Source organism: Strongylocentrotus purpuratus, unplaced genomic scaffold (genome assembly GCF_000002235.5).
Source record: "Strongylocentrotus purpuratus isolate Spur 01 unplaced genomic scaffold, Spur_5.0 spur5_scaffold_11, whole genome shotgun sequence".
In the NCBI taxonomy this organism is placed as follows: Eukaryota; Metazoa; Echinodermata; class Echinoidea; order Camarodonta; family Strongylocentrotidae; genus Strongylocentrotus; species Strongylocentrotus purpuratus.
Window position 1 is genome coordinate 15,465,611 of NW_022145596.1, and position 13,557 is coordinate 15,479,167.

Here is a 13,557-nt window from a genome sequence, read left to right on the forward strand (position 1 = left end):
ATCCGAAGACAATTAAGTAGAGAACTTAGTAGCAACACTATCCAGGAAAGCTTTATAATAGGTCTTTATATTTTTTTACTTTGAAATAAAGAAGTATGTCTAGTACATGTATATTCAAACCAAAAGTATGATAGCTATGATGTAATAAAAAGTATACAAGAGAATTTATTTATAGATGGATAACATTTTGTCCTGAAAGTCTTCATGTTTACCTCTCTTCTGGTCTCTAGAAGTTTCTTTAAAGAAGAAAAGTAGCTTTATTAAGATTGATGAATTATTTTAGAAAAAATGATGATATTTCTAATTGGCTGAATATCTCATTATGTTTTTCTCATCTGTTTGTTGTGTATCATCTATCAAAGTAGGATCGTTGGTTAAAAGAAAATATCAAACAGTTACTTTGGTGTGTTTTAGTCAATTACTACTTTTTTGATTTAATTTTATTCTGATTACTTGTTTTGTGCTTAAATGATTGCAGTGGTTCAACTTTATTTACATAATGTGAGTTGTTTTTTAAAAGTGATGATTTAAAAGTAATTGCAACGTTTTTTCGAAAGTTACTTAAAAAGTAAATTGTTTAAACATCACAATTATCTTGACGTTTATATATATATATATATATATATAAGGAAATGTATACATTTGATATTTTAATTCAGGGCCTTGTATTAATATAGTCTGGCTTTTGTATGTATAGATGATCTACATGCTTGCGGCATGTTTACTGTTCTGGGCCTGTTGCACAAAACTTACCATTGATGGTAACTTTGCCATCAATGGTAAGTACCATGGAAACCTTGATTTTGATTGGCTGTTGAGCCCTGTTACCATGGTAGTTGCCATTGATGGCAAAGTTACCATCAATGGTAAGTTTTATGCAACCGGCCCTGGTTTGAGGATTTATAGCATCTTGCTTATAATTTGAAAAGCCTCCACAAAAATAAGAAAGTGGATGCTCACTGAGATTTTTAAAAACCTATTTTTTAATACTTAAATGGAAACTAGATACCTGTATCAAGACAAAGGTAATGAGAGAATTCAATAGGTAATGGGTTCAACTCTATAAAATAATAATGATAAAAACAGTGCTTATAAAGTGCTTACCACCAAAGTCTCTAAGCGCTAAAATGGTTAAACAGTTAAAATGTGTATTCGTTGATTGTCGAACTGAAGTTTTGTCAGGTCTTAGTTGGACACTGTAATAAACAAATAGGGTAGAATAGAATCGTGAGTGTAACAAAGAGGGGTGAATTGAAGCGCAATAACTTCAAATTATATTTCATTTACTCTGTATCATGTTCAGACGGAGATGACGATAGTAACGACCATCCCAGGGGATTCCCCTCCACGGTACGGCAGCCCTGATGCCATGAACGCACCGCTCCTCCAGAGGCAACGGTCTACCACCAAAGATCTCTCACAGATGCTGTCCTCAGATGAACAGTTCAGCGACCTCAGTCCTCGTAGTATGAGAAGGTTGCTCAATATTGTTTCAATCACAGGTAAGTCAACACCTAGTGTAAGTGTTAGGTTAGGTGCTAGGGTGCTAGGTGCTAGTCATCACTTGGTGTAATTATGTTCACCATACACTATTAGATGCTTGCTGAACCTGGATGATATTAGCTCAGTAGCTTAACTGTGGTATAATTTCCTTTTTGGCATTTTCTGCCTATATTACTTGCACTATCCAGCAATATTATCTATATGTTTTGATCTACTCAGAATCACATCTTTACTATTTCATACCTTGAATAAAGGCAAGATTCTTCAAATGTGGTCATAGTTGCATCACCAAGAGTCCAGTGAAATTTACTGATAGGCTGAGTATAATAACTGGTGCTTACAGTCAAGCGCAGACCCATAAGTTTTATTTTGACTATAAAATGAATGATGACCAGTTTTTAATACAAACATTTACAAGAATGTTAAACTTACAGGACCTCCATTACGTCTCTATTTTTTCATGTATACTCTCTAATTATCTAACATTGTTTTGCAGCAGTTAAAGGTATAGAACAGTTTTGGAAACGCCCCCCCCCCCCTCTCAACAAATGAAATGGAAGCTTGTATTACCAATCATGTGAAAGAATATGTTTTGATTAATACGTCATGATACAAATTTGGGAAACTGCCACTAATTGATATATTTGGTAAATCGTCATATCAGTCCGGCCTGGATAGATATCGCGTAGTCCCATTTACATCTTTCTGTGTACAGTGCTTGTAACTTTACCAAGACTGGGCTAAATTTCTTATCATTTTGATGATTCCAGAACCTTGCAGTATGCACCAATACTTATATGCTAGATGATCAACCTTTTATGATCGATTCCACAACGTTTCTTTCACAATGTAATCGCACAACCAAAACTGGTTTATACCTTTAACTGTACAATTCATGAATTTTAACTCATTTGATATCTGATTATGAATCGCCCGTTTGGTTCCTTCAGGTCGTCTTCTGCGTGCCAACAACATCTCCTTCAAGTGGCAGACCTTGGCGCACTGGATCAACCTGACCGAGCGATGGCCGTACCGGATCTCTCGTCTCATCGTCTACTACCAGGAGAACGAAGAGCACATCGAGGACGATGTTAGTCTTAAGGTCGTCACTGACAGGTATGTCTTCATTCAAGCGTCTCTCGTCTGTCTGTAATAATAATAATAGTGAGTTCATGTCTGTCAGACTTGACACTCCTGGCGCTCCCGATTATTACCCTGGCTTTAGCATTTCAAGGAATTAATTCCTGCCAGGTACCCATTTACATCACCTAGGTTAAGTGTGGCAAATTTAGATCAATGTCTTGCCAAAGGACATTAGTGCCCTACTAGTGTCTATCACAATGACGCACCATCTTGTCTAAAGTATCAGTCACAGGACAGGCACTAGGAGCCCCAGGGAATCAATTGCATATCATATCTACAGTTTCTAATCTTGTATGTACATAGTTGTAGATGGTACCAATTTCAATCGCTTGCTACTCTTTGTGAGCCAGGAGCCAAGAAATTTGTTCCTTCATTGCGCCAACTCTGATATTAGTCCTGCAGACTTGAAAATGCACAAGCCAAAGCCTGATTGTAGTGACCACTTTTTACTGTTTCCATGCAGTTTTGCCTTAAAAAAACTATTGCACAAAATGAAAAACAATAAGTATATAAATTTACTGATGTAACAATGATTATATTCTTAAAAACCCTGTGTCTTGATGTAGGATCAGCGACGACCTTCTGACCCTCCACGAGTCGGACCCCCTAGCCGACTTGGACCAAGATGGACGTAGCTTTATGGTTTGTCTTGCCAGGCATACCCCTCAACTTACCTGCGGTGACCTCAGAAACTTCCTCTCGTGTACCTGTAACCTGGATCCACAGCTTAGGAAACAGATCAGAGGTGAGAAACGTCATGCTCCTAAAAAGAAAGAACTGGGACTCTTTTCACAAAGCCATTTTCAATGACAAATTACAAAAATCAGTGACAATTCTGCTGGTATCCAATCAGGAGCAAGGATTTCACTAGCTTATGACAAGTTTTGTGAAATGGGGCCCAGGTGGTGGGGGTTAGAGAGGAGTTAGACGGACAAACTTTCTCTTTTGCACATGTAACTTGGGCAAACAGCTTAGGAGACAGATCAGAGATGATAAATTCATACTGTACATGGACAGAGGAAGGGAGAGAGATAATGAATGAGAGAGCTTTTAAGGAAAAGTATTTAAAATGTTGAAAGAGAACTGTGAAGAAAAATATAGTGGAAAAGGGCTGAAGTGTGTCTACAAATTTGTGAGGGGCTAATAACCGTAAAGGCAAAATAATAATAATTCCATTACTGGTACTCATGAAATTTTCTATTGATTTTGTGACCAGTGCTTATACCCATCTTATAAAGAGTTGCGACTGATCCAAATCAATGGCAAGTCCTCCAATCAATCGCAAGTGTACAGTCTCCTATCTCTTATGTACAAAGTTGCGTTAAATATCAAATCTTTATAAGACACAGCCGTGGTATGAGAAATTACACATTGAAAAGAGCCTACAGTAGAATTCTTTTGTAGAAAAGTGTTAAAAGGTTCCTTGATCACTGACCCAACACTCACTACGATGGAGGCGTGATAGTTCAGTCGGTAGAGCAGTGGTGTCGTAATCCGGTGACCCAGGTTCGAAACCAAGTGGATGCGCTAGTGTCCTTTGGTAAGGCATTAATCCTCATTACCAGGTCCCTCGTAGAGGACCTAAAGCCGTCGGCCGTCTGGTTGCTTACTTACAAGCATTTATGCTTTTTTAGGAATCAGGTAAAATAACCACCACCACCACCACCATTAAAATGTGTTTCCATGTCTGATTGCTTGACAGACTCCATTGAGACGACGGATTCTGCAGGTAGCCATCCCAACATGAGCAGCCTGGTCAGACCACAAAGCTTCGCCCATAGCTTCCCCGCCCAACCCATCGCATCCAGAGCATCCCTCTACTCCTCCATCAGTGATACCCCATCACGTCTTAACTACCAGATGATGGCTTCCAACCCTTTCATGAAGAAGGTAAGATGACTTTCTGAGATTTTTTAATGATTTTTTTTCTTTGTTTTAAAGCCCCACTGCACTACTTATAGCTACTTGAGCCCTCTATATAACAAATAATGCCTAAGCGGTACCCGTTGGTCCCCCATGATCTCCTTTTTCTTATGTTAACTGAGAGCTGATTTTATGAGATAACCACCCGTCAGTGACCATGGTGGGAGGTCTAATCCCTCCTGGCCAAACTATTGCAGAGGGGCTTTAAAGGATAGTTCAAAAGTTATTGAAGCTTGTGCCCTTAAATATTTTTAACAGCAATATGGTGCCTTATAAATGTTGTGAGTCATTATTGTCATCAAATCATTAAAAAATACTGCAACAGTGTTGGTTCCTTCCTGCTCTTAGTGTTAGTAGCATCCTCTTCATTGCTCATTATTTTCAGCATTGTCATCATCATCAACTTCATCATCAAGAACGTCATCATCATTTTACCAATGGTTCATTATATTGTACTTTATACAAGAATTATGAATGGGTTTAAAATCTTCTTACTTACATAATTTTATTGTGACTTTCTTCCGGTAGTAATATGTATTCCCTTTACGTGTTTTTGACACATAGATCCTCCAAAGTCCTGCATCCACCCCTCAACCAGGGATTCTCACTGTCAAGGACGTTTGCGATAGATTACTCAGTCTGGACGGCATCGACAAACATTCGATCCCCCGTTACCAGACTCGCATAGCAGAACACCACATCAATGGCCACGTCCTGTTACAGTGTGAGCTCGACGAACTCAAGACAGTCTTGGACATGACGTTCGGTGATTGGCAACTCTTCAAGTCCATGGTGATGCAAATGAGGGGTATGGCCATGAGCGCCGCCGCCACCCCACACAGCCCCAGTCAGGCCAGCAGCGACCCTCTGGTAGATGGAGAGGAGGAGCCAGAGGAGAAGCCGGAAGAGCCAGTCGATCCGGCCAACGACTATCTCAACCTGAGCTATGAAGAGCTGCGGAAGAACTCGCAGATGTCGTCGCAACGGTCGTCCATTCATAACTCGCGTCTGTCCCTGGGCACGCTAAGAAGCGAATCCTCTCACCCAGAGACGTCCAGTGGTGAGAACACACCAGCGAGGAAGCGCGCAAGTGGGCAACCCAAGTACTCCACGTCCACGAGCCTCGCCGGTATGTTGGTCAGCATGGATAGTGGCATTGAACAAAGCAATAAAAATATTCAGGATGGTGCTCAGCAGATTGTAGGTGCTAGTGTGAACAATACCACCGTGACAACCACACCGGCTAAAAACACTCGGGTTGTCCCAGTGACGACCACCTCAAAATCAACGGCTAGCGTTGGGACTAGCACGGGGCTGACGACGGTTGCTGCTGTTCATCCAAACAGCAACGGAAAGAAACCTAGTGATGGAGGAGCAGAGAAAGATACAAGTAGCAGTACATCATCAGAGAGTAGTACTGATATCACAGCACTAAGAAGAGACAGCAGAGGAGACATCTCAGAGGATGAACCTACTCTGACACCGGAGGATGGCAAACTAGAGACAAGGACTACATCTTTGTTAAGTAGTGGTGGTGATAAAGCTAAGCATAAAATAGAGAGGCAGATACAGGAAGAGGAGGATGAGGAGGAAGAGGACAAGGAAAGCTCACCTTTATTGCAAATAAAAGAGCCCATAGACATCAAAGCAAAGAGCAAAGTCAAGGAAAAATTGTCGAACGGCAGTGTGAATGAGATGGAAGCGATGCTGACAGAGAGCAGTGAGAGTCCGCTGCACCTGTCTGGCTTAGTATCAGGTGAAGAGACAAGTAGTAGTGAGCAGGGCTCACGACCGGTTGAACAGGATGATCGCAATCAAATTAGTCCCACCCTTAAAGAACAGGTCACAAGAGATGTCAATAAAATGTTTGAGAACTTGCAGACAGAAATCACAAGTCGTTCCAAGGAAGGCCAGTCCACCGTTATTACAAGTCCCACAACAGGACGGATACGCGTCCTACGCGCTCCCATCAAAGTGGAGCAACAAACGCATGATTTATCGTTGCTTGCTAGTTATTCCACCTTCATACCACCGGTACGCGAGTTAGACAGTGTGCCTGAGTCGCATGTGGCGAGTTCCACGTCGGTGTCGTCCATCGGGAAGCAGCGACGCGTCACTGGAGGGAGCCCTATCAAACATTCACAATCCGTGGGGGCCATTCCTGCCCCTTCACCGTCCATCACCAGTCAGGAATCCTACAGCCGCTTCTCCGAAACGGGAGCCGGTCTCCACGAGAACAAGCGGACTCTAGACCAAAGCTTTGACGAGTTCATCAAGCTCTCGCTGGGCGAGCAGCGCAAGAAGCGTCATCAGATCCACACGCAGCTCTCGTTTGAAAGCGAGCGAAAGCCGGGGAGAGGTGGTGGGCAGCGCCAGATGAACCAGAGCGAGCTGATCAGGAGATCGGCACCCATGTTACTCAACCCCATGGGACGATCTCCCGAACATAGCATCGACATTGATGATGAAGCCACCCCAGCCCAGGAGAAACAGAAGTCTGTGGATGACGGTCACTCGGTTGTTTGATAAAGCGCCCTCTTTGTGTGATTATATGTAGTGTTGGTAGTACTGCTCGTAGAGTGTAACTTAATCTTGCCAAAGTACATTCAGGCTTTACCCAAGATTCAAGACTAATTGTGATATGTTGACATATTAATTGATCAGACTGATTATATTGTATTATCTGATAGGTAGTAGATCTTATTTGAAGCGTGAAATTATTCATGGAAAGCTTATATATATTTAAATTATATATATATTTGAGAATGATGTGATGTCTCTTCTTTTCTAGCATTGATGCAAATGGTTGCGTTTTTCAAAGTTTGCTGTGCAAAAAATAACTTTCGACAGGATGGCATTGATGCTAGCATCTTTCATGATTAGATGTGGAAAGAATTTCAGAGGAGAATAAATATCAAATGAATATCTTTTATGGGTACTATTAAATAAGTTTTGTGACAAATGATATGAACTTTAATAATGTGATGTCTGTAATTTTTTCATGATGGTTCTGAAGCTATATTTAATAAATTTTTGCTATGTATTGAATAACATTATTCATTTTAAATATGAAGAGGAGATGATCTAATTATTAGTTTTATATTTGTGTCATAGAATTAGTATAAACTATCTAAGTAATGCAAGGATCCTAAAAATTCTTATATCAGTGTTAGATAAATCGTGATACAACTATTTAATCCATACTTTTTGTATTTTGTTATGCTTTCTTTACGCAAATCTCCACAAATTTGCAATGTAAATCTTTTTCGACCCCAAGTAAAAAAATTCCATAAATATTAGTGTCGTCAATATTTTAAACTTCAAATTTAAATAGAACGGTAATTCTATTTGAAATGCAACTAGGGGCAAAAGTTTAACATGTTCAAGATTTTACTGTAAAGAAAACTGAGTGTGAGGTGTCTGTTGCTAGTATATTTATTTTTTCCATTTATTTTATTGATTGATTGATTAAATTAATGATTGCACAAATGCGTGTTGATTTATCCCCCTTACATCAGTCAGTATTTAATATGTTCCAGTAAGAATGCTTAACAAAAGGTACACATAGAACTGGAAAGAAACCTGGGCATTTAAAGAAACAAAGAGTTGCAATAATAAGGAAATATACTGTGTTGAATATAAACATAGCCCTAATAGCCCTAATAGTCATTTGTGAGAAATCCCAATGGAACAGTTATGGCAGGAATATGATGGGAGATGAGATGTTGCTTCTTACTTACTTTTTGCTACTTAGCGGCATTATGGAATTATAACTATCTTGCTTTTCATCAAATCCTTTAACATTTCTGACAAGTTGATTTGGTTGCTTATCTAAATTATGCATGGGCTTTAGTACTATTGTATTATGTTAATCAGTGTTTATGAGTGCATTCATTGACTGTACGAGAACCTTGTGGTCCATCGGGCAGAGAGTATTCAATTTTTAACAGTGTTCCATTCTTGATGTGTTTCTACTGTGCTCCCTGTTTCCCAGTCTTCCCATGTAGAATTAGATTGAAAATGAATTTCCCATACAAATAAATTTGGTTCCTTTCGACTTTTGGATTCAATTTGAAGGTTTAGATAGTACTTCTGGTTCAGTTCTTCCCAGTAATAAAACATCATAATCAAGTAAATCTACAATAGTAATGAAATACAATTTATTATTGTACTTGTTAATGAAGTTGAACTGACAATTCATTTATTACAAGGGTTTTGAAGAAAAAGAAAGGTGCCATGTTTGTCCATCTTCCTAAAGAGATGTATGAATTGAAGATACAAAGTGTGGAATCTCCTTTTCATCATAGTTCCATTCTGAGTTTGTCATTTCCGCTCATGTATCTTCTGGAAATGTAATATATTTTTCTTCATCAATAAATAACAGTATTTCTAGCTTGATTAAATGGTCATATAGATTATGTGAAAACCATGAAATACCAAAGAGAAACTTGGGATGCCCCAAAATCCTCATTTTCAATCATATTTCAGTTTAACAGTGAAAAGAAAGTCATAAATTTTGCTAGTTCGATCTCACAAACAACAACCTTCTTTATAGAAAACAAAAGACATGCATTAGGAATACCGCTATATGAAATTTATTTTTGAAGGGTGTATGAACTTAAGTTGATGCTTTCCAGTAGGCCGGTACCCATTTGAGAAGATGAGTTGAATTGAATGTTATACATCTGATTAATAACGAGCGCATTCAATCTACAAATTTTATATTTCAAAATTCCTTTGGTGTTTAATTTTGGATTTTCAATCAGAGATATCACACACAACACTATGGATTGATTGTGCATGTCAATTCTATGGTATTTTTAAAGTTGCATAGATATTCATTTTTGAAATAGTTTTAGAGGACTGACAAATGTATTCAGAGTGATGAATATATCTTTTCCCTGAGTGCCTAGTCATATTCATTCCTACCTAGCTAGATGATATGTCAGGTAAACCTTGTACAAAGTGATATGTCAAGTCTACCTTATACAAGGTGATTTGTCAGGTAAAATTTATTTAAGGTGATATGTCAACTAGAGTTTTAATTTGAAGCAAGCAAAGATTTTCAATACATTTGACGATCAGGGCTCAGTTTAATAAACGATTGTGATTGATTCGTATCGATCGTAACTTCATACCAATGGCAACTCTCTACTAATGATGAAGTTTTATGTTATTTTGCGATTACTTTGAGGGCTTGAGATTAATCCAGATCAATCGCAACTCTTCATAGGCCAGTACCCTTGGCATGTCCATGCACACTATTCATTGCATGATTTTATTATTAGTCTACCAATTCTAATTTTAAGGTCATACCTACTTAAGCTGATTTTAACCCCATTTCATTTTCTTGGCCGTCTCATCAACTTTCAAAGTGTCAGATGAACGGTGAACATTGAAATACATGTATTCAATATGAAGGTCATGCATGCCCAAAATATTTTTTTTCATCGTATATGCCGACAGATTTTATTTACGCATCCTACATTTGCGATTTTTTTTTTTGGGGGGAGGGGCAGGTAAAATTTGTCTTTGTGCGCCCATAGCATGTGTTTGTATTGTCTCTGGTTAAGATTCCAAAAATATGTTGCTAAATTTTGTATCACTAGAAATTTATAACCAAGTACATAGATAGATAGATAGATATACCTGTACAACCCTTTACAACTTCATGAATATTGAATTATTAATTGCATCTTATTACATTTGTGTGTGAGCATGCATGAGAACCCATTACTGAATATTCCTAGCCCATTTGACGTAAGAAAGTATAACTTATTGCAATTTTGCCTTGTGTGTGACTTGGATGGGGATGAAAATGCAAGGGGCTATTTTAGAGTGGCTTAGATCATAATTATTAATTCTGTTGATATATTGATCTCTAGTAGTCATAATCTGATATTAATATCAAGTGCAAGAGAATTATGTGTTGACATCTCCCCCAAGTTTACATTATGAAACACCAAAATGCAATATGCCGGGGTTTAATGTCTCCTCATCACAAGTTAAAGATTTGAATGTAAAATTGAAAGGGGATGCGATTGTAGTTTGTAACCACTAGAATCATATCGTATTGGTATTGAAGGAGACCAAATTCTTCCTTTCCTTTTCATTTAGCTCAGTTTTTTTATTTTGTTAAATCAAGAGTTGTGTGCAATTTGCCTAGTTTTTGTGGACAGCAGTTTGTTGTACGAAGATGAATTATGACTTACTCTTTATCGTTGTATTTTATGTTTCGTATTTATTTGTACATTTTGATTTGTCGAAATTGGAAGAAAAGTGGAAACCTTTTTCTGTTTTGTTTTTCACCAGTACAATTGTGCATTTACTGAAATAGATGTTTTCTCCCTTTTTTTTATACCGGCTATCTCCCCCACATCTTTTCACCCACGACGTAGGATCCATGGAAAGCATTTTCAAGTTTTAATTTCTCCGGTCTGTCCTTTGAATATGATAGTTTATGTAGTGAGAACACAATGTACAGTATTAACAGATGAGATGTGTGAACAGTTTCTTAGTGTATGGTGTACCAATCAGAATTTTTAACCTCATACCATGTGTTGAAACTATTTGAAAACCGATGATGAAAAATATATACACCGCTTTCATGGCGTGAAAGCAACTTTAAACAAATTCAGTGGAGTTTCTGTTGTTATCTTTTCTAGTCTTATTTCTCCATGGTTTTACTTTCAAGTTGGCTTCGAACGGGGCATAGGGGCAAATTAAATAAAAATTCAAACAATGCCACTTTTTGGCGAAGAGATAAAAAGATATGAAATAACATAATTTGAATAGACAGGGGTCATTGACACCTTCTGGAGATGAAAAATGGCCTTTTTGAAAATTCATAAATTTTGGCCAAAATGATGGGCTCAACCCTTGCCAATTTTGTCAAAAAGTGTCATTTTTCTACATTTCATATTTTGAATAGACAGGGATGATCACTGACACCTTCTAAAGATAAAAAATGGCCTTTTTGAAAATTCAAAAATTTTGGCCAATTTTGTCAAAAAGTGTCATTTTTCTACATTTCATGAAATAATCTGCAATATCATAATTTGAATAGACAGTGATCATTGACACCTTCTAGAGATGAAAAGATATGAAATTAAGGCTTATTGAAAATTCATAAGTTTTGGCCAAAATCATAGGCTAACCCCTTGCCATTTTTTTCAAAAAGTGTCATTTTTCTACATTTCATGAAATAATCTGCAATATCATAATTTGAATGGACAGTGATCATTGACACCTTTTAGAGATGAAAAGATATGAAATTAAGGCTTATTGAAAATTCATAAGTTTTGGCCAAAATCATAGGCTAACCCCTTGCCATTTTTTTCAAAAAGTGTCATTTTTCTACATTTCATGAAATAATCTGCAATATCATAATTTGAATGGACAGTGATCATTGACACCTTCTAGAGATGAAAAGATATGAAAATGGGGCTTTTTGAAAATTGATAAATTTTGGCCAAAATGATGGGCTAACCCCTTGCCATTTTTGTCAAAAAGTGTCATTTTTCTACATTTCATGAAATAATCTGCAATAACATAATTTGAAAGGACAAGGATCATGGACACCTTCAAGATATGAAAATGGGGCTTTTTGAAAATTCATAAATTTTGGCCAAAATGATGGGCTAACCCCTTGCCATTTTTGTCAAAAAGTGTCATTTTTCTACATTTCATGAAATAATCTGCAATTTCATATTTTGAATAGACAGTGATCATTGACACCTTCTAGAGATGAAAAGATATGAAAATGGCCTTTTTGAAAATTCATAAATTTTGGCCAAAATGATGGGCTCAGCCCTTGCCAATTTTGTCAAAAAGTGTCATTTTTCTACATTTCATATTTTGAATAGACAGGGATGATCACTGACACCTTCTAAAGATAAAAAATGGCCTTTTTGAAAATTCATAAATTTTGGCCAAAATGATGGGCTCAACCCTTGCCAATTTTGTCAAAAAGTGTCATTTTTCTACATTTCATGAAAAATAATCTGCAATAACATAATTTGAAAAAACAGGGATCATTGACACCTTCTAGGGATGAAAAGATATGAAATTAAGACTTTTTGAAAATTCATAAATTTTGGCCAAAATGATGGGCTAACCCCTTGCCATTTTTGTCAAAAAGTGTCATTTTTCTGCATTTCATGAAATAATTTGCAATTTCATATTTTGAATAGACAGGGATCATGGACACCTTCTAGAGATGAAAATGGGCTTTTTGGAAATTCATGAATTTTGGCCAAAATCATAGGCTAACCCCTTGCCATTTTTGTCAAAAAGTGTCATTTTTCTACATTTCATGAAATAATCTGCAACTTCATATTTTGAATAGACAGAGATCATTGACACCTTTAAGAGATGAAAAGATATGAAAATGGGGCTTTTTGAAAATTCATAAATTTTGGCCAAAATGATGGGCTAACCCCTTGCCATTTTTGTCAAAAATTGTCATTTTTCTACATTTAATGATATAATCTGCAATTTCATATTTTGAATAGACAGTGATCATTGACACCTTCTAGAGATGAAAAGATATGAAATTAAGGCTTTTTGAAAATGTATGAATTTTGGCCAAACTCATAGGCTAACCCCTTGCCATTTTTGTCAAAAAGAGTCATTTTTCTACATTTCATAAAATAATTTGCAATTTCATATTTTGAATAGACAGGGGTCATTGACAAGTTCTTGGGATGAAATGATATGAAATTAAAGCTTTTTGAAAATTCATTAATTTTGGCCAAAATCATAGGCTAACCCCTTGCCATTTTTGTCAAAAAGTGTCATTTTTCTACATTTCATGAAATAATCTGCAATAACATATTTCGAATAGACAGAGATCATTGACACCTTCTAGAGATGAAAAGATATGAAATTAAGGCTTTTTGAAAATGTATGAATTTTGGCCAAAATCATAGGCTAACCCCTTGCCATTTTTGTCAAAAAGTGTAATTTTTCTACATTTCATGAAATAAT

At 37.0% G+C, this 13,557-nt stretch overlaps 1 protein-coding gene across 1 annotated transcript in view; it reads left to right on the forward strand.

The window, feature by feature from the left end:
* The window catches only part of LOC100894000 (kinase D-interacting substrate of 220 kDa B), an 80,021-nt gene extending 68,819 nt beyond the window's left edge, over positions 1–11,202 (forward strand). The window contains exons 18-22 of the mRNA XM_030980763.1: positions 1,304–1,502; positions 2,454–2,619; positions 3,213–3,391; positions 4,349–4,536; positions 5,134–11,202. Coding sequence (XP_030836623.1) covers positions 1,304–1,502; positions 2,454–2,619; positions 3,213–3,391; positions 4,349–4,536; positions 5,134–7,095 — 2,694 coding nt within the window. The 3' untranslated portion in view covers positions 7,096–11,202. The remainder of the gene's footprint in view (positions 1–1,303; positions 1,503–2,453; positions 2,620–3,212; positions 3,392–4,348; positions 4,537–5,133) is intronic.
* Positions 11,203–13,557: the final 2,355 nt, after the last annotated feature.